Source organism: Columba livia, chromosome 27 (assembly GCF_036013475.1).
Source record: "Columba livia isolate bColLiv1 breed racing homer chromosome 27, bColLiv1.pat.W.v2, whole genome shotgun sequence".
Classification (NCBI taxonomy): domain Eukaryota; kingdom Metazoa; phylum Chordata; class Aves; order Columbiformes; family Columbidae; genus Columba; species Columba livia.
The window spans coordinates 660,240-681,151 of record NC_088628.1 but is presented as its reverse complement, the minus strand read 5'-3'; the positions used below and the strand labels follow the sequence as shown (position 1 = coordinate 681,151).

The window sequence follows — 20,912 nt, the reverse complement described above, 5'->3', positions numbered from 1 at the left end:
AAAATGGGTTTGTATTGTAAGCTTCTGAGAACCTGAACTTGCTCTTTTCACCGTGCGTTCTTGAGTCGGGGAGACAGGTGTGAAGGTCGGTACGTGACAAGGCGTTACCTGCTCGGTCCGTCCAGGCGGCTCTTTCCAGATAACAGCAGGAAGTTGGAATTGTGAAAATAACGAAAATACGAAGTTCTACCGCTTGGCAAAAAACTTGTTATAATTTTTTCCGGAGCGTGTTGAACTTCTCGCCGCTTCAAGGTCCGTGTTACCAGCTGCTGGGTGCGCTGAGGCGCTTCGACTGCGGGTCTGCGGACCGAGCCGCTCTGCCCGCGCCCGCCCGGCCGGGACGCCCGGAGCGCTGGGGGGACGCGGGCTGTCCCGGGCTGTCCCGGGTTGTGCTGTCCCGGGCTGTCCCGGGCTGTCCCGGGCTGTCCCGGGTTGTGTTGTCCCGGGCTGTCCCGGGCTGTCCCGGGCTGTCCCGGGTTGTGCTGTCCCGGGCTGTCCCGCCCCGTCCCGGGTCCCGCCGGCTCTCCCGGTTCCCTCCGCTCCCCTCAGCGCGGCCGCCGCGCTCCGCCGGGCGCGCTCCGCGCATGCGCGCTCCTCGCCGAGCCGCAGTGCGCAGGCGCGCTCCGTGCCCGCCGGTGCGTGCGGCGGGGCGTCAGGGGCGCGCCGTGCGTTACGGCGTCGGGCGTGTCCCAGGGTGCCCTGCGCGGGGCTGGCTCCTGCCCACAGTTGAGTTTGGCCCCGAGCGGAACAGTCGGGCCCGGCCCGGTCGCGGTTCCCCCCGCGCTCCGCTCCCAGCGCCGCTTCCCCCGCCTCGCGGGGAGCGAACATGCGACTCCGGCTCCCCGAGGAGGCCGCCGCCGGCGAGTGAGGAGCCGCCGCCCCGGCCCGGCCTGGCACCCGCCGCCCGCCCGCCCCGGCCGCAGCCGCCCCGCTTCGCCCAGGCAATGACAGCGGCTCCGGCCCCCTCCCCGCAGCAGATCAGGGACCGGCTGCTGCAGGCCATCGACCCGCAGAGCAACGTGAGTACGGCCCGCCGGGCTCCGCCGCTCCCGTGCCGGCAGCGCGGGGACGCCGCTCACGGGCCTCCCCCGCGGCCCCCGGGGCTCCCGCGGCTCCCGCGCCGCTGTCCGAGGGGGCGCCGGGGCCGCGCGTCCGCCCGCCGGGACCGCGGCTGCCGCCGGGCTCCTCCCCGGGCACCGGAAGCCTCCGCTGCGGGCGGTAGCGGGGAAGCTCCTCAGCGCGCTGCCCGCCCGGGGTCCCGCTGCCAGCGCCGCCGCCGCCGCTCGCTCCCCTAAGCCGGGACCGCGGGGCCGCCCCGCCGGTGCCACCGGAGGCCTCTCCCCTCCTCCCGGGGGGCCGCGTCCGCTCCCCGCCGCGCCGCCTCCCGCCGCCGCCCCCCCGCACCCCCCGGGGCCCGGTCGGCGCTGCCCGGCCATGCGGCGTGCGGCCCGGCGGCCTCCCCACGCCAGGCCGCGGCTCGGCTGCGGCCTGCAGGGGGCTCTGGGCCGGGCTCTGCCGCGGCCCCGGGACCTTCCGGGGCGCCCACCTGTTCCCCGGGCCCTGCGGCCGCCTCCAGCGGGCCGGGGGGTGTCCCGGGCTCCGGGGACACCGGCAGGGCTTGCCCGGTGGCTGCGGGGCTCTGGAGCGGCTCCAGCACCGAGCAGCCCCGGTCCTCGCTGTTATCCGTTCCTGCAGCGCGCTAATGAGCTTATCTGCTCCTTCTGGGATGTGCTGTAAGCACAGAAGTCGGTGTGTATTTTACCTATAAGTGGCCTTAAGGTTTAAGTGACGGTTATCCAAAGTATCCTTCGCTCCTTTTGAGGTATTTTCAGCACATTAAGGCAGTTCCCCGCTTAGGTGTTTCTTGCTGTGGGAGGACTGCGGAGCCCTCAGTCTGTCAGACTCGTGAATCTTAGATCAACAGCCACCGCAGCGGGATGCCAAGGTGGGTTTGTGTGGACTCTGGGGCAGCTGGGGTGCGCCGGCTGAACGCGCCTGTGTGTTTTATTCCAGGAGACTGGGGACCTGAAAAGGTACTTTGGTTCTATTAAAGTCGTACCTGCTTCTGTCTGAACAAGTGTTTGTCTTGTAATGGACCTGTGTCGGAGTCTTAAAGCAGCTAATATAGTTATTGCCATTTAGAACCGTTCTGGAGTGGCCTGTATGTGACATGAGAACTGAAGAAAAATGGCCCTGACCTTGTCTCTTGTGCAGTAATCCCCTGTGAGGTGCATTTGTCACGAGCTGCAATATTACATGTTCGAGTAACAGTAATGAATTATAATGGTAATTGTGGGCTTTCAAATGTCAAAGTTGTTTGAGTTTGCAGTCCTTACCGTGGATCGTACTGAAATGTCAGTTAGTACACTCCATGAATTTTGTTTGCTCCGAGTTCTTTTTTTGTGGCTGCAGATTTTTCACTTTAGACTCAGTGTCAACCTACGTTAATAAAATTCTAACAGAGCGGTGGTTTAAGTTCCAAACTGTCGGTAGCACTGGTCGCCCTGCTCCTGGTGTTACTTGTGGCTGGGTGGAATTAAGCAACAAGGGAATATATTTTTGAGGTGGATGCTTTTCCCTTCTCCGCACGTGCCCGTTGCGTCGTGCTGCAGCCGTGGTCGCCGTCTGGTTCTGGTGAGGGGACCAGAACCAACCGGGCAAAGGGAAGTCGGAGCATCAGCCGGGAGCTCTGCGGAGCTTCCAGCCGGTCAGCAGCTCCATAAGCTGAGCAGTAATGTATGTTAAATTGGAATTCTACATACTTGATACTTATCCAGGGCAATGATTGGTGGCGGAAAAATTGGCCCATTGTTTAGAACCGCCTGTAGGCAGGGGGCTGTCTTCCATTTTAACCTCTTCGAAGGAAAGCGGAGGTGCTGCAGTTGCGATTCATTGTCCAGGCCCTGATCTCGGGCCGAGAGATCCCTGGGAAGCGATCGGTAAAAGCACCTGTCACGCCGTTTTCGTGATGGGAAAGCAGAGGTTTGCACGTGCTTCAAGGGAGATTCGGAATTTAATCGCGCTTGAGCAGCAGTGTAAAAGTACAAGAAGCTCTTCTGATGTTTTCCTCCAGGAAGAAGCCGGTCGCTGGTACTCGTGGAAAACTCTGGCGACTTTCTTCTGGCTTTTAGGATCTTCTAAAAGAAGTGGTTGCATTCAAACTTAGGGTATTCATTATTGTGGTCGACTTCCTTGTTTCCCGAGAAAGTCAAGCTTGGAGACGCGGGTCACTCAGGCTTTTCACTGTGATTGTCCGTGTGTGTTCCTGGAGAGGACAGAGGGAGAAGCTGCACCGGTGCCGTGGGGCGTGCGAAGCCCAGTCCCGTTCTGAGGGGCTGCAGAGGGGATGCGGTTCTTCAATGAGCTGGTGCTCCGTCGTGGGTGTTCATTCCAGCGTAGCTGGACAGCTCTTTGTGGTACACAGCAGTCTTGCTTAACTCTGAGGTCCTGCCTTAAATGAATACAAAAAGACAGAAGCAAATTTCTCTACCGGTGTTGAGTTGAAGCACTTAAAAGAGTCTTTTCCCCAGCTTCCCCAAAACTCCTTGTTTTGAGAAGTCACCTGTGCTGGCCGCTCATCCTTGTTTTAACTGCCACACCAGGCGCTGCCGACTCAGGAGCGATGTCTAATTGTACACATGCGTGTAGCGCTTGAGACCTCTTCTAGTAATTGCTGCAGAATGTATTTGTAGCTTCGTTTCACACACTTAGTTCAGGATTTACACGGGTAACCTCTGTTTCAAAGGAGACCTATAAGAACTAAGCTATTTTTAAAAAAAATTACATCATCTTGGAAGCCACCCGGGATGTCTGGTGTTACATCTTCATTTCTTCAGCCTTTTCCCCTTGAAAAAACATATGGGGAAACTACTTGTGCTGTGCGACTTAAACACTAAGTGTCGACATCCATTTCCTTCCAGAGCTGGTGCCGTAGCGAGAATGTACCAAAGCTCACGAGTTTCGTGGCGTCGCCCACAACGATGGGCAGTGGGATTTTCTTGGAAGAGCCGCGTAGGATCGGTAGCGGGAGCGGAGCATCCCAGCCCGTGTTGTGGCAGTTGCGCGGGGAGAGATTCCCGGTTCTGGTAGAAGCGACGCTTTTCCCTTCGGGCTCGGTGTGCGCAGAAACTGCCTGTTCTCCGCGCCGAACACCTTCGCCTTGTTAAACCGCGCTCTGTGCTCTTGGGGATTTTGTCACCTGATGGCAGGAATAATGAGATCAGTTCGGTTTTGCTCTGTGGGAGAGCCTGTCGTTTCCTACTGGCTGTTAGAATTTGGCTTGCAATTAAATGGTTCCTCATCCTGAATACGTAGCAATTGTTTCCCGATTTTAAATATTAGACGATAATTCTTTGCCGTTAACGCCTCTCTGGGATGCAAACCCAGCTCTGGTTTGGGTAGCAGCCCGTGATCTGCTCACCGTGTGGTGGGAGCTGATTGTGAATCAGGCTGCTGCTCATCTCGGTTTCCTTGCTGCTCAGATCTTCAGGAGAGCTCCGGGGTCTGAATTATTAGTAATAAATGGGTCTGTGTGTTGTAACATGTTAAACTGTGCCTTGGTCTGGCATGATCTTCCAGTTGACGCATGAGTCGCGTCGTTGAAGGTGCTTCCGCGGCTGTTGTGTGCCTGTTGCTTTCCCCAAGTCCTACAAGCAAACCCCTCTGTCATCAGTGATGAAAACGCTTTCTAGACTTGAGTTGGAAAAGCGGGAGAGAAGGTACAAGGTGCTGCTGTGATAGTGTCAATATGGAGAGTGGAGGAGGACGGTGATTCCCGTCGGGAGGCCCTTGGGGACTTTGTTGCATGCGGAGAAGTGTTACACGTGGCGTCAGTGGCCGGGGCTTTGGCTTTGGCTTCATCCATTTCTGTGTGGTCTTACGACTGTGAGGAAGCTGCAGAGAGGCTGGGACCTGTTGTACCTTCCCCGTTGGGGTTTATTCTTACGGCTCCCCATGTTCCAGGCAGTATCACGTTTTGTGTGCGGTGAAACATGGGGCTGGTTGTGGCCTTTCCTGATGTTGGGTCTGAAGTGTTGTTAGCCCGTCAGTCCTGGCTTCCAGATAAAGATTTGGGCCAGTTGCACTAAGTCCCATTGAATTCTCTTTCTTTATGATTTTCAGTAACCTTAAATGACGACGCCTGCTTTTCCTGATGCTCTGACTGTGCTTCAGTTCACCCGGTAGCAGGTATTGGTACAGTTGGTTTCGTGGCCTCACTTTGCAGTTGCCTGTATAGTCCTGGCCGCTTTGTCGTTACCTTTTAAGGGTTAAAAACTCATTGTTTTGTCGTTTGCACGGTACCCCGGCAGCAGTGAGACCGTTGTAAAGTCTGCGCCTGGCAAGACAGCACCTGGGCAAACACAAGCAAGAACTTGGGCCGAGGGGCTAAGCCGGGAACGGCAGATTGCTTTGGCGCTGGGAATTCCTTGAAACTCCCGCACGGTGCAGGGCAGGAGTCGTTCCTCTGAGCTGTAATTGGGGTGTTTGTTTCGGCAGCAGTGACAATTTCAATAACACCCACCTCCTATTCCTGCTCCACACACCCAGTTTGTGTGCCGGTGCAACTACGTGCAGGATCGTGTAGGGAATTGAACTGGGTTTATAAAATTAAAAAAAAATTTCCTTAGGTAGTTTTTGACGTCGCTCAATTACCTGATAAGACTTCGGTGCGTTACAGATGGCACTGGAGCAGGTGTGGCGGTAGAACTGGGTAGAAAAGTGTTTGAATAAGTACAGAACCCGAAAAATTAAGTGTAGTTTGCCTCCTCGCGCTTCCCTTGTGCCATAGCAGGTTGGCCTGGGACCCGAGTGTCCCGATACCGGACCCCCTGGATTGAGAGCAGAGATTTAGAGGTTTCATCGGCGCTGTAGCTGAGGGGGGTCACTGACCCTCCGTGGATGTGGCTGTGAAGCCGTTCACTGAATGGAAAAACCAACCTTTTGTAGGTAGAATAAACATCAGGAATAATCTCTGACAGTCGCCACGAACCGCAGCATGGAAAAGGCAGCTGGTGTGCATCCTAAACCCAGCCCAAGGACCCCGTCTGTGCCTTAGAAAATACGGAGCCCTTCAGCCTAGCCCGTGTTTCAGAGCTCTGGACGGAGGACAGAGGCTCGGGCCGGTCATTTGTCAGGGTTGTGGATGATAAATGGTGGGTGAGCCCGGGTTAGCAGTGCGGGAGGTGTGGGGTTTGGCTCGGCCGTGACACAGCAGCGTTGTCATCCTGGCTCCTCTGGCTCCTGATCAAAGTGTTTCCGGAGCAGCTGAGGCGTTTTGTGCCGGTACCCGCGAGGGCAGGGCCTGGGCCGGCTCCTGCACCCGGGAGCGGAGTTCTCGTGTTGAGGAGCCACAGAGTTTTCAGGATAGGAAGAGGAATTGATTCTGCCTGCCGGGGAGATGTGGTGTTAATCAAGAAGTGCTTCTTTTCAGGCACAGTTACTCCAGTATATTAGATTTGGAGTTAAAATTAGCGTCAGTATAGTTTTTTATAAATAAAAATGTCTGTTTTGGCTGATAACGCTTTACCGCTATCGCGTCTCGCCCGTTCTGTGCGTGGTGATAACTTCAAATGAACTTTCTCCGGTCTGTGTAACACGGTGTGGTGCAGCCCCGCTGGCACGCTTGGGCCTTAAAGGAATATTTAAGGTAAATGTAAGTACGTTGCATTCAGTTTAATGTAATCGTAGGTTAGTTTACTCAGTATTCTGACAGCTAAATTATTCTTTCTGCGGGTAATTCATGCTTTCGGTGTTTGCAACAATATTTAAGTGCTAGCAAATTGCTTTAATTTGAGGTGCAATCTGCTAAACTTACCAGCGTGTGGGTGTTTTCTGGGGCATGGGGCAGCGGCGCGTGCTTCGGTGTGATGGCTAATGTCAAACTACACCGTTTTCAGCCTGTCCGAACAGTCGGTGGTAGAAGTTTCTGTTGAGGAATCACTAGAAGTAAAAGGTAGGGAGTTGTGTTTTACTAGCAGAGCGGTTTTCTGACACGGCAGCTGGGGAGGCGAGGATCCTCCGTCCGTCCTCCGGCCGGCCGTCTGTCGTAGTCAGCAGCACCGTCAGCGGGTGTGTTGGGAGCGTTGTGCTGTGACGGCGACTGTGCAGAGGTGGAGGGCTCGTCTGGGACTGACAGCCAGCGCTTTGTGGAGCTGTTCCTCACGTGCTGGTGACAAAATCAGCTTGTCGAGTGGCATCGTTATACTGCACGTCTACGTTGATGAATGGTTTTTTTAAGGAGCCTAGAAATCCTGAGGGTGGAGGAGAACGGGGTTTTTCCAGAGGCGTTGATGCACATTCAGAGCTGCTCTTTAGCAAACAAACTTGCAGCGTACCCTGAGTTTTTGTAACTTGAGCTGTGGTTTAAGCGCAGCTCGTGGAGCTGGGTAGCACGGTCAGTATGGCACGATCCTTATGCTGGCTCAATGAATCGCATGGGATTGAATCTGTATATAAGTTATCATCCAGAAAGTTCCAGAAGAATGAATGGCTCAATATTACAGGTTATCCTTGGGGAAGCCACAGTTGGTTCGTGGAGCTGACCGTAGTGAGATGGAGGAGATGTTTAAATAAATGCATTTGCAAAGCGCAGCAGGTGTGCGCATGGGGTGAGCAGCCTGGTTAAGGGTCTCACTGCACCATGAAAAATGCATCTCCATCGTGTGTGTGGAAGAGTTCCAGTCTCTCAAAAACTGGAGCTATTGGTTTGTGACTTTGTGTAGCGTTTTCTCCACTGGACTTTTTAAAACGGGCTGCCCAGGGGCTTAAGTGTCAGTGGGGCTTTCTTAAGTGGAAATCACACGGGTTTTTGCTACTAGATAAGAAACAGCTAGTGCCAGGTTTGCAGCTCCCGGAGTGTTCGGTGTTAAATATAAACCAGATGCTGCTGGGGCTCTGGGTTCTTTTGTCCTGTCTCCTGGCGCTGGGCAATCTGGAGCGGAGCTGGTTTCAGGGTAACTGAGGTGGAAGGTGCTGTGGGCCTCTGGGTAGAGGGGTTTCCAGCCAAAGGCAGCAAACCCGGTCTGTTTCTAAGTAGCTGCTAATGATCGTGCTGAATGGAATGGGCCGGCATTCCCGACTGATTATCAGCCTCATTTTCTCCCAAGGGTCTGCAGAGAACAGAGGAATTTGGAAACGGGTGACTGGCAGCAGCGGTTTTATTTAAAACTTGGTGAGCAATGATTCTAGGAGATGGGTAAATTTTTTGTGCATATCCGTAAAAGTTCTGTGTGGTACGTGCTGATGGAAATCCTGTGTCAAGAACTGCTGTTGAAAGGACACGGTGACTTCAAACTTAATGTTTAAAACTTTCTCAATTGGTAAGGCTATTTTTCTCAGTTTTTGTGAACAAATCTGCCATATTTCAACTCTCCTGAACCCTTGTGCGAACACGCGGCAGCTGTGGGTGCAGGTGGGGGCGCCCCTCTGCTGGCAGGGCACCGTGGCGGGTACCCCCGAGACCTTCACCTGGATTCGTGCCACATGTCTTTCCACTTTTATAGTATTTCATGTAACAAACCTTCACCTCAACTGCTGGGCTTTTAAAATTAAGTGATAAACTTGTTCCCTGCGAAGGTTTTGCCCAGCTTCAAGGTTTGTTGGTCTGTGGGGGCTCGTGTTGCAGTGAGTCTCCGTTCGCTGCTCAGCGAGGGGCAGGCACCACGGGCACGGTCCTGGCCGTGTCACACGGGACGGGCACGGTCCTGGCCGTGTCACACGGTCCTGGCCGTGTCACACGGGACGGGCACGGTCCTGGCCGTGTCACACAGGACGTTTAGCGAATGCTGGAGCTGACAGACAATGGTTCCTCGCTGGAGTAACAAGAACGTCTTCCAATCATTGGCTAATAAATATGAATGGACAGAAGTGTGACACTGTGGGCTGGTTCCTGTTGGCCTCGCTGAACCTCTTCCTGCAGAGCAGGAGACTCCCCCACTGAACTGGTTCTGTTCTGGGTGTGCGTGTCACCTCGGTAATCTGTGTTTCTCTGCCTTCTGCACCACTCTGCTGACGGATGCTCCTTTCCTGGGCTGCTTTCCGGCTTTGCTGCCGTGCGGGGTGTTTTCCTGCCCTGGCAGGACCTCTGCCGCGCTTGGACGTCTGCTTTGGCCGAGAAGAGCCGGAGTGGTGACCACACTCACCCACCGCTGTGGATTTGTGTCTCGAGGCTGTTTGTACCTGCCAGGGCAAACTCCTCTTCATCGCTCGGCTGTTGCGGTCTCTCTGCACCTTGTTCACCCACGTACGTGCTGCCGAAAGGTGACACAGGGCTCTGGTGGTGTCTTGCTCAAGTGAGATAGGTCAGGTCTGCTGATTTCTTTGCGATGTGGCGTTTTGTTGGTATCTGACCTTACTCTGGTTTGGTGATCCTGGCTTTGTGAAGTATATATGGGAGGGTACCTGGGTGATGTTACATTACCATTAAATAAAGCCTAAGTATAAATGAAATATCTGCAAATTGTTTAGACTGTTTAAATTAGGCCTGGAACTGTTAAACGCAGAGGTAGGAAGTGTTTGCTGTGTCTCACTGTTTTTCGGACTGTTCTTGGCAGTCCAGGAGCTTTTCTTCTACCTGTTGTTTTGCAGCACAAATTTCTGATCAGTTTTCAAAGCGTGGGCTCCAGATGGATTTCTGTCATAGAAGATGCTCTCGGTGGATGACTTTCCACCCAAATATTTGATTCCTTCGTGTCAAAAGATCTGCTGTGCTAAATGCCATTAAAAATCTCAGCTCCACCTTGAAAAATATCTTTTGTGTACTGGTGAATGTTTGAACTCTGCATAGCAAACTGACTTGGAAACATTTCGGTAATGCCGAACAAAGTAGTGCATGGCGATGTTTTCGGTGTGTCACTTTGTGAACAGTACCTCGTGTCCCCTGTCTTTCGACACCATCATGTCACATTGGGGGTAGGGGAAACTGTTAATAGATCAGTTGCAAGGGAACTGAACTAAATACCAGCAGGTTGTAACCTGAATTCTGACTTTGGGTGTTTGGTCTGTATCTTTACAAAAATGACGTTATGGTTTACTGTTCACTCTATGTATTGTCATTGTCTGGTGCCTCACGCGCCCCAGACGAAGTGCTAAATAAACAGTGTACTGCTGTATTTGCATTGCTGCATGTAAATAAAGCCTACTATGAATAGCAGCTTTTCTCTCTTTCCTTGTTATTCCACGTTTCAGGTGATGATGCAGCGGAGCAGCTTTTCCGCACCGCAGCGCTGGGCCGGGAGCTGGCGCTGCTCGGAGCCCCCGCTGCTGGGGCGGTCACGGCGCCGCCCCCGAGGATCCAAACCGAGGGGCGGTGTGGCTGCGCCTCTGCATCAGCTCTGCCTTCCCGCTCCCAGGGGTAGTGACCTCGAACCGGCTTTCCTTGGACGTTATTCTGTGCTACCGAAGGACTTACATGGCCCGTAGATAGGCTGGGTTTTTATAGGTGCCCGATAAACTGCCGCTGTCTCTAGGAGCAGGGGAAGACAAAAAAAAGGTACAAGTGCTCCTGTGAACTTCTGCACAGACCACACTGCGTTTCTCATATTGATTCCAAATGGAAAACACAAACTTGGCAATAGAGATCTGGATCTGTAGGAACGATAGGAAGATGGGTTCAGTCTTGCACGGCGGGTGCACTTCTCTGCTTGTTTTGTAGAATTGTTTTGATGCTATAGATGGGAAAATGTTACAGAAGTGCTTTCTTTGAAACCAGCAAAACGTGGAGTGTTTACGGCATATTCGGAGGGGCTAAGCTGAGTGTGATGACAAGCGCAGTTTCTCAAGGCCGGTGTCTTCCGATCCATCTGTAGAGTCTGTTTCAGATTCCGACAGTGGCGTCAGATTATTCGTTATTATAACCTGCCATTTCAGGAGGATAGTAACATTGCACTTTGTCTTTAGGAAAGTTTGAGTGATTAGGGACATTCTAGTCTGAGTTTAAATACCCTTTAGAGTCTTGTAAAGGTTCTGGTGTGACGCATATGGGTGATGATGCTGTGTCAAAAGGTGCCTTGTAGTGCTGTTACGGGACCTCTATGCAAGTGATTTAAAAGAGCTTTTCTAGGCGGAATCCAGGAGGAGAGGAATCCCGCTAGCAGCTGGGCTGCAGGTTTGGGTTTTTGTAATTATGCACCGAGCTCTCGGGTTCTCATGTTACAAGGAAATACCTGTTCCTTCTCCTATTCTAGGCCGGTGTAACTGTCTCAGCAACGTCGTCCTGGCCGACTCGAGTCTGGTTCGTCTGTCATGGTCTGGACACGTGTGCGGAGATCTTGAGAAACAGCGCTGTGAAACATGAACAAGAAAAGGGAGAAAATCGGAGGTGTTAGGGAACAGCTGTGCATGAAACTTCCTAACTCCAACACGCTTGTTATCCTTCTAAACTGCTGTGTGACACTTAAGTTAGTTACCGAGTTGTTCTTGATTTATAAAGGCTAAAATAGGATTAAGATGGCAGTTAAATAAAGGCAATTAAGCTACTTGATCTTTTCCGGAGAGCCCAGCAACCCCTGCTTCTGTCTGAGGCCGTAGCAAAATCATATAGCGCTTGACTTGGAAGTGATCTCAGATACCAGTAGTAACTCCGGAGTACGGCTGGATCACGTCAGGAGACTTGCAGGGAATAAATAAGATTTGTTTTCTGTGACTGTCATTAGTGCTGGCTGGAAACGATTATGGGAGATGACTCAAAGCAGATGTTCTCCAGTCAGCTTTCGAGTGAATTCGCCTGCGTGCCAGTCGGTCTCCACAGCACGGGAACCGCATGGCAGCGTTGGAAATGCCGTAGAAAATATCGCTTGCTGGTTTCCGCGAGCTCCTCAGTGCGAGGTCCTGGGGTCTCTTCGTGGCAGGTGTTGGTGTGGGGGGGCGGTAGCGGGTCGCAATGCGGGTGATCAAAGGCAAACAGAAACTAAAGCGACGCGCGAGTTCCTGAGACGCCGCCTTGCGCAACTGTTCTCTTACCCAGTGGCTGGAGAGCGCGGCTGCCGACCCCCTTGTCCTGCTCTGCTCCAGGTGACTTGTCCGCTCGGTGGCCAGTAGCGTTTTTAGTGGCAGTTTGCGTGAATAATGATCATTTCTGGTGCTGCTCAAAGTGTCCGGATAGGTTTTGTTCTCGTCGTTGTGTTTAACTATACCACAAGGAATTTTGTAGTCTGTGCTGTTTTGAAATAGGTGAATACAATTTTATTATAAACTTCTCTTTATGGCGATTTGGAGCATTCCAAGAAAACTGCACAAAACTCCTGGGGAGGGGGGGGAAGGTGTTGAACCTGCATGAATGTCAGATTTTTTGAAGAACGGCGCTTTCCTGCAGGTCAAAAAGCAGAAGAACTGAGAGGAGCTTCCTGCAGCTGATCCGGAGCAGGAGCCTCCGGCTCCTCGCAGCCACCGCTCCAGCGCAGCAGCGTGTTCTCAGTCGCTGCGAACGTGTGAGGAGCCTGCGCGGGGTCTTTGTGTTTGAGCAGGAGCGACTGGCGCCGGCTCAGCGCGTGAAGCTGCTTTCGCTGCCTTAACTGGCCCCGCGTGTCCCTCAAACAGGGAGCGAAGTGAAGTCTGGGAGCCCTGGTGCTGGCCGGGGCTGCGGGGGGGGCTGAGCATCGGGGGCACCCAGGGCTGCGGCTTCGGGTGGATTGAGACAAGGCCAAGCTGTCACTGGAAATTCCCTGACCAGTTTCATCTTTCCGCAGGTGCGGATGCACATGAGCGTATCGCTTTCCCCATCTTGACCTTCTGATAGACAATGAGCCTTTTTTGCCCTCAGCTTGTCATTTAGATAACGGATAATTGGGGATTACCAGTAACTGCAAAAATAGTTGTACCAATAATGGGTGCCTGTGATACACAGCCTTTTTGCAGCCTGGTAATTCAGTGGTGTGTGTTAGGAAGGAGAGTATCGTGTTTTGCAAGTGTAATGTAAAAGTTTGTCTGGAAACTCCCAGCAATTGAGCGTTTGCTGTTCTAAGGGCTCCGGTTCTAGAAACGGGGGGGTGGGAAATGCTGTTGTGTGCTATTGAAACTGGGGTGCCAAACCATCCTTCCCAGGCACTGAGAGCAGGGCAAGGACCAGAACACTCAAGTGAAATAGTAACAACTAAAATATGTCAAAATATGTGCTATTGCTGCTTTAAAGCTTAAGCGGAGTTTTACTGGACCTGACCAAATGGTGGGTTGGGATTGAAGTATCTGCAGAGGCATTGTAGTTCATGGCAAATGAATTCGTCTTTGGTCTGCAGTTGGTTTTACAGCCTGTAAGAGTTACAATCATTCAAAGCCTATATAGACTTGAAAAATAAGTTGGATAAAAGTAAACGTGAAAGTCAAGCCAAGTGTTTAATTGCTGACAGCTTCATCCAAGTATCTCCCACATAAAGCGATCCTGCTGTGATGGAAAAAACATCGTCCATGCACAAGATTTTCTGAAAGGAAGAGACTCCAGCTCCCGATTCTCCTGTTGTATCTGAGCAGAAGGGTAGAATTGGCTTGAAAAAGCAAATTCTCTCAAACTTGCCGTCTGTTTCAAGAGGCAAATGGTGCAGCGGAGCGTGTGGCTGGGAGGCAGCGCTGCCCCCTGTTGAGACTCCGGGATTACGGGGGCTCCCGCGGGGGCTCTTGCGGGGTTTGCGGGGGATGCAGTTCCGTCCAGCTGAGTCACAAATGCAATTAAGCAGTAAATGACACTGTGATTCAAGTTTCCCTTTGCTTATCTTGTAAATCTATCTACCAAGGTGAATTAGGAATTCCAGCTTTTGGTGCTCTTGACATCAGGTGTCGGAAATGCGGATCCCTGCAGTCTGGGCTTTCTCATGGATGTTAGTAAAATCTCACTTGTGTTTAAGGTCTGCGGGTCGTGGCAGCTGCTTTCGTGTGGAAATGTTGCAGCGAAGAACCCGATGGGCGCGTTGTTAGCGTAAGGTGGTTTCTGCTGTTACTCCTCGGCCTCTTACAGCCCGGCTCCGGGGGTGCCGGGGGCTCCGAGGCCGCAGGCTGCGGGAGGAGCCGGCCGGGCTGGGGGCGGTGGGCTGAGGACACCTACTGGGCGCAGCCTTTGCTTCAGCTCTGCTCTGGAACTTAAACCCGGGTTTTAGGCTCTTGCTCTGTAGCTACAGGAAACATCAATATTTTGAACAAAATTGTAGAACGGTGGCTCGTGTAAATCTTAAAGGAATAAATGCAAGATTTCTGATTTGACTCTTCTCGGTCCACTTGGCACTTACGGTTCCAGTTAGTTTGTGGGACAATTAACTGATACCTTGGCTGGCGGCGCTCAGAACTTTGCTAGTAAGTCTCACTGGTTTTATTGCTGATGTTTCCGTTAGTTTTACATAAGAGCACGTTTGTTAGAGCTCCTGCAGTTTCCAACTAGGTCACTAGACTGTCCTTGTCCCTGTTCCTCGAACAGTCAGCTCCCTGAAGCCAGACAGTGTGACAGCAATTTTGTGATTAACGCTTCCAGCAATTACAAAGTGGAAGGTCTTAAATGACATTCGATAACTAAGATAACTGTACACGAAGCATGGAGTGACTTTGTCTTCCCTGTTGCAGATCCATAACATGGTGGCAGTCCTGGAAGTGATCTCCAGCCTGGAGAAATATCCCATTACCAAAGAGGCACTTGAGGTGAGTCACCCTCCAAACATGCCTTGATTTGGGTGCGTATAAAAGGACTTTCTCTGCCGATCCAATTTCCATAAGAGCTTTGCTTGAAACAATAGGTTGATTGCAAAGGATTGACAATTAAGATATTCTTTTGTCTCTCGTGCTGTTCCTGACATCTCAATGCCCGCACAGTGATTTTTTCTGGATCCAGATCAGTGTTGTGCGCAGCACAGTTCTTGCTTGTGTAGGGCACTAAATTAATCATTACTTACTGCTGATTAATTCTGTTGCGTTCGGCAACATCGCTGTGCTTGCTCAAGTCCTGGTCACCTTTTTAGATGTTTGGGAAGCAAGCAGCAAAGAATCTGAAATAGGAATAAAGTTCCTGTGTGTCTATAAAATTAATCTTGTAATCAGTTAAGCAGGTTTCAGTGCCTGATGTAGTTGGTGAGATCTGGTGTATTAAAAGCTGAAGTATCAGGTGAGAGAGCAGCCGCAGCCCAAAGAGGCTTTTGTGGATAAATGATAAACTTTTTTCTATCTCCATATTGAAATTGTTGGTGTTACTTGCTTTTTACTATTGCTTAACCATAACTCCCGCCCTATTTCAACATATGTATCACAACACGGTGCACATTTCTCTCGCAGTCCAGTCTGTTTTGCTTTGAAGAGCTTTTCTTAAGTAATCTGACCTGCAGAGCAATTCTCTGTTTTCAAACGTGCTTTGGGAACAGTCAAACGCTTCCTTCCGCTTACAAAACCGCTTTGGGACAGCCTAGGAATGCTCGTTTAAATCAGCCCCTCGGAGCCTTTGGAGATGGTGGGAGTGAAGGGCGCGCTGGAGGACGAAGGGGGCGGGAGCTGCTCCCTGGCCAGGTTTGCGAGATGGGCGCTGTTACGGTCAGCGTGCTGCTGGGAAAGGCAAAGACTCTGGAGTTTTTACTCTTGCCCCTTTCTGCAGATCTTATGCTTCCGCTGTGATAAACATGTGCTTTTTCTGCCTTGGGTGCTGCGTTTCCCCTCGAATCTGAACTTGCGCCTTTATTCTCAATATTCGAATGGCTCTGGTGCTGTAGCTGGGGAACAAAACAGGGCGACTCGACCTTCAGTCGGTTTCACGTTGTGTGGCAGAGCGCCGGGTGAACAGGACTAATCCTTTACAAAAAGATTAACTCAACACTTCAGTCTTTAGTGATTTTAACCAGGTATTTCTTAGGGTAAGCGTTACAGGGCAGAAACTTACCTTAAGAATTTTGTGAGAATGGTACCTGTTTGTAACCCAGCTTTTCTTTCTTTCTAGGAAACGAGACTTGGGAGGCTTATCAATGAGGTGAGGAAGAAGACATCCAATGAGGAACTTGCCAAACGTGCCAAGAAATTGTTGCGGAATTGGCAAAAGTTGATAGAACCTGTAACCCAGAGTGAACCGGTGCCAAGAGGGTTGCCGAATCCACCGGGGTCAGCGAACGGTGGCGCTCACAACTGCAAACCAGAAGCGCAGCTTTCCGCTGTGGCTGCACCGAAGCCAATCAGCGAATTGAAAAGCAGGAATGATATACAGAAACTAAACTCTCCGAAAACGGAGAAATTGGGAAATCGGAAAAGGAAAGGTGAACACCGGGACGGGCATCAGGGCCCTCCTCCCCCTAAAGTCTCCAAAGCTAGTCATGAAGTGTTACAGAACTCTTCGCCCCCTCCAACGAACGGGATTGGAGGTAGTCCTGAGAATTTTCCTAGTCCTGTAGATGTAAATGTACATGCAGGGCCTGAGAGCAGCAGGACAGAACTCAGTGAAAACGATAAACACAATAAGATCCCAGTAAACGCTGTAAAACCTCACACCAGTTCTCCAGGACTTGTAAAACCTTCAAGCACTTCCTCGCTATTAAAGACTGCGGTGCTTCAGCAGCATGATAAATCGGAAGAAACCACAGGACCGCACCAACCCAAGAGTCCTCGCTGTTCCTCGTTCAGCCCTAGAAGCGTCAGGCATGACACTTTTGCTCGGCAGCATACCACGTACTCACCAAAGGATTCGATGCCTAGTCCATCTCAAAGGTCTCAGTTTTTAGATACTGCACAGGTGCCGTCACCGCCACCATCCTTGATGCAACCATCCACACCTCCCATGCCAGCGAAAAGACTGGAGTTCCCTCAGCAATCAGCCCCGGAGGTGCCGCAGCCCTGGCAGGAGCAGCAGGTACCTCCGGACAGCCAGCACAGGCACCCAGCGGGCACCCTGCAACCGCACACGGCTCCGGGCTGCAAAACCAGCTCCCACCCCAGCGAGTCTCTCACGCCGCACACGGGCCTTTCACAGGACGCTTCAAAAATGGACAGTGATGATGCTGCTTCAGGTTCCGATAGCAAAAAGAAGAAAAGGTACCGACCCAGAGACTATACAGTCAACCTGGATGGGCACGTGATAGAAGGGGGTGTGAAACCTGTGAGGTTAAAAGAGAGAAAACTCACTTTTGATCCCATGACAGGACAGATAAAACCTTTAACACAGAAAGATCCTTTGCAGGTAGAAATCCCTGCACTGGCTGAGCAGCACAGGACAGAAACGGAAAAGCAGGAGCAAAAACCCAACCTGCAAAGCCCTTTTGAACAAACGAACTGGAAAGAGTTGTCCAGAAATGAAATCATTCAGTCATATTTAAACAGACAGAGTAGCTTGCTGTCCTCATCAGGAGTACAGACTCCAGGAGCTCACTACTTCATGTCTGAATATTTAAAGCAGGAGGAAAGCACTAGAAAAGAGGCTAGAAAGACTCACGTTCTAGCTCCTAACAGCAAACCTACAGACTTGCCTGGGGTCACGCGGGAGGTCACGAGCGATGACCTCGACAGAATACGTGAACACAACTGGCCAGGCGTGAACGGTTGTTACGACACACAGGGTAACTGGTATGATTGGACGCAGTGCATATCGTTAGATCCACACGGGGATGACGGTAGATTGAACATCCTGCCTTACGTCTGCCTAGACTGAGTCCAGTTTTGCTAAAAACATACAGTACAATACAATACAAAGGCTTTTGACATCTGCAGTTAGCAAAAATGGCAGACACGATGCCACTTAAAGAGGGAGAAAAACCTCTTGTCCTGGACAAACAGGCCCAACGAGCAGAGGGTGGGAGGGAGCTGGGGCTTGACAGCTCTTCCCTTTCGATTCTCCTTTTGTGAAATGCTGCTACCAGTTTACTAACAATTGCAAAGGAAGGCATACGAAGGTTGATACAATTGAGTTCAAAACTCTAGCGAGCCAGCTATAAAAAAGTGTTAGTCCCCAAGAAGTGAAGAGGATTTCCAGCACTTTCTGAATGCCGGAATCTTATTACAGGCAGGTACAGAGAAAATTGTGGAAGTTACCTTAACAAAATATGCATCTATTTATTTGACTTGATTTGGGTTTTTATTTGGCAGTGAGGTATTGGAGAGACAATGTGCAAAACCTGTAGTTTCATTTGTGTCACATCTCTGAACATGATTGCGTTGGGTTGTTTTGACGCCACGTGGTACGGAGGTTGGGTTTAAAGAGCAGGAGTTGCACTGCGGGCTGGGCCACCGGCTGCAGCTCAGCGTTCCATAGGCATCGCATCCTTTAGTCTGGTTTCAGTTTCAATCCAGTCTCTGAGAAATGCTGCAAAAACTAGATGTTAAACGATATTTTTGATCCCACCACCACCAGCCAAATATCTTTCCTCCTTTTCCCTTCCTGCAAACTTCTAGGAAAAGAAAAAAAAAAAGAAAAAAAAGAAAAAAAAAAAAAGAAAAATCACCTTTTCTAGAGTCTAAATGTAATGAGGGTGCTACGAGTTTGTAACTGTACTGTGAGAGGGAAAAAGGACGCCTGTTTGTATGCTGGAAATATACTTGTTACCATTCCTTTAGATATTGTTTGCCTTATGGATATCCATCATAAACGCAATTTGCAAAAACAAAGAGCCTTAGTGAATGTACAGTAACTAGACTTCTGTGTTCTCGGGACGCAGAAGGGAGCAACTTTGCTATTTGGTCCTTTAAGTGGACACATTGTGATATAAATGTGGAAATAAAAAAAAAATTTGCACAAAGCAGTTTGTGAATTATTTATACTTAAACTCATTTGTTTTTTAAAGTTTGCTCAGTTCAGACCAACTCTAAGCGATCGGCGCCACCGAGAGTCCGTCGGAGCAGCCGGCGAAGCCGAGTCCCCTCCGTGCGCCGTGTCTTCCAAGTCCCTCGGTGCTAATGCAGTCGCACAGGTTGGATTTTTGTTGGTTTTTTCACGCTCTGGTTGCATCCAGGGTCTGGAGACTGATAAAAGTTGCTGTTCATGTACCTCAAAAAGATACCAGTTCATCTTTTTTTCTCAGTAAGTTTGTAATATATTATTCGGAATTGTTAAAATGCTTTCTAAAGCAGCCTGGTTCAGTATAGAAAGCTTGGAATTTCTATTAACTGTAATGGCTTTAACAGTTGGGACGAGTTGTTTTCCGCAGTCCCCGGTGTTGGGTTTCTGTCCAGGGGACACGATACCAAAAACTATTTCTAGGTTTAGTGCTGTTAAGTCTGTTAACCCGTTGGTGCTGGATTTCGCCTCTGGAGAGCAGCCCTGGCAAAGCTCTGCCTGTGAGCGCGGCGTCGGCTCCTGCACGGCTTCACAAGCGTGTTCAGCACCAGGCGTGCATTAAGGTGGTTCATTCCCTGGAATACAACTGATAAAGTTTGGTTTATTTTTTAAGTCATTCTTTGTTCAAACCTCCTGCTTTTGTGATCTGACCTGTACTGAAATGTGTGGGTGTCTCAGAAATCTTCACTGATGTCTGTTTGCTTCCATTTCTGAAATCTGAGGTCTGAGAGTGAAAGCAGAAAAAGTGCTTACCAAAAACAATGTTTCCAAGTGTATTTTCAGTTTACTTCCATTCTGTCCTTCTGAAAGTTGCTGAGGTCAAGCAGTGTGTCCTAGAGCTGCAATTCAGAAAGGTAGAGTTGATGGTAGAGGGCAAAAAGCTGGTAATTTTGGAAAATGCTTGGGTTTTATGTAAAAAGTACTGTGCATCTTCCCCTGCCCCTTGTCCCTCTTTCCCTGAACGGTCTTATTTAGGAACAGGGTCCGTGCTCTTTTGAGGCCTTTGAATATGGGGCCTATTTCAGGAACCGACAAACACTTTATAAACCCCATCCATCTTTTTCCTCCACCGCTTACATTTCCGATGCCAGCGCTGGCCCTCGCGGCCCCAGCTCCGCGAGGTGACGCCCCAAGTTTGTTGCCGCTTTCAAACGCCGTCCAGCTCTGGGCAGCCCGACCTGCTGGTGCTCGCTGTGCTCGAGGGAGCGTCGGGAATCAGAGCCGGCCCTGGCCCTGGGGGTGCGGAGTCGCTGGAGAAGTTCACTCAGTGCAAGCTTTAACTCTTGTTCCACGCCGAGTTCGTTTCTGCTGTAAGGGTCGGCTCACCTGGACGGCATCCGGGCTGAGATGAGGCTTGACAATCTTTATTTCAGCATGCAAGTATAACCAGTTCTGTGAGCTCCAACAAATGTGAATAAGTTTACAAGGTGATATTTTTTTTTGTCAATTTTGTAAACAAGTTCAAATGAAGTTTACCGTGTGCGTATCTGCTGTGTACTCTCATTTTTGCATGAACTCCGTTTCTCTGCTACTGGTTTCCCCTGACTGCCTTACAAAATTCATTCTTCTAAAATCTTTAATATACTGCCAGCTCTTTCTTGTCGATGCATGACATGAAACGGCTCATCTGCAACTCTTTTGGGAATTGCCATGTTTTTATAGGCACATTAACGATGTAGAAACAGCTTTTGATGCAGTGCATGGATGAAATAAGATCTAGAATCCCCTCCTGCTTGACAGGTACTCACCTGTCCCTTAGTACAGCCCGTACCTATTCCCGAGTTGGTTTTAAAGGTCAGGAGCAATTGCCTCTGAGCCTGTGACCTTTGCTCGGTCACTGAGGCCGTTTCCCCTGCCACTGAGGCTTGATCAGAAAAGAGGGCTTTGTGCCTTTGCTGTGGGGTTACTAACCCCTCGGGGCCGAGGCGGAGGCCCCGTCAGGCAGCAGCGCCGTGCAGGGCCTGAGCTGAGGGGCCTCTGGGCTCCGGGCCTGAACTCCTCCCGGCCCGCGGTGGCAGCCGGGCTGGAGCGGCCGCGCTCCCGGTGCTGCAGCCGTGGGGAGGCCGGGCCGGGCTCGGCGCTGCGGGGACGGGTCGCGGGGCCCGCGGGCCCCTCGGCGGCGCTTTCCCGGCGGGGAAGCGGGACCGGCCGCGCCGGAAGTGACGCGCGGCAGCGGCGCAGTGGCTCCTCCCGGCACCCGTAG

General features: G+C 51.2%; 1 protein-coding gene and 1 long non-coding RNA gene across 4 annotated transcripts; one reads left to right on the top strand and one right to left on the bottom strand.

The window, feature by feature from the left end:
• The first annotated feature begins 648 nt into the window (after positions 1–648).
• On the top strand, positions 649–18,671 carry MED26 (mediator complex subunit 26). Of its 3 annotated transcripts, none has more exons than XM_065042510.1 (3): positions 649–1,019; positions 14,539–14,613; positions 15,893–18,671. In XM_065042510.1, exons 1-3 carry the CDS (start codon positions 945–947, stop codon positions 17,585–17,587), a joined length of 1,845 nt encoding a protein of 614 aa, XP_064898582.1. In that variant the 5' UTR covers positions 649–944; the 3' UTR covers positions 17,588–18,671. The 3 variants fall into 3 exon arrangements, with proteins under 3 accessions (XP_064898582.1, XP_064898583.1, XP_064898584.1); XM_065042511.1 differs by lacking the exon at positions 649–1,019 and adding an exon at positions 1,475–6,646; XM_065042512.1 differs by lacking the exon at positions 649–1,019 and adding an exon at positions 1,475–6,652.
• On the bottom strand, positions 18,672–20,820 carry LOC110360890 (uncharacterized). Its single transcript, XR_002417106.2, has 2 exons — positions 19,787–20,820; positions 18,672–19,548 (listed from the first exon to the last, which is right to left on the bottom strand). It is a non-coding gene; the product is annotated as an uncharacterized LOC110360890 (long non-coding RNA).
• Positions 20,821–20,912: the final 92 nt, after the last annotated feature.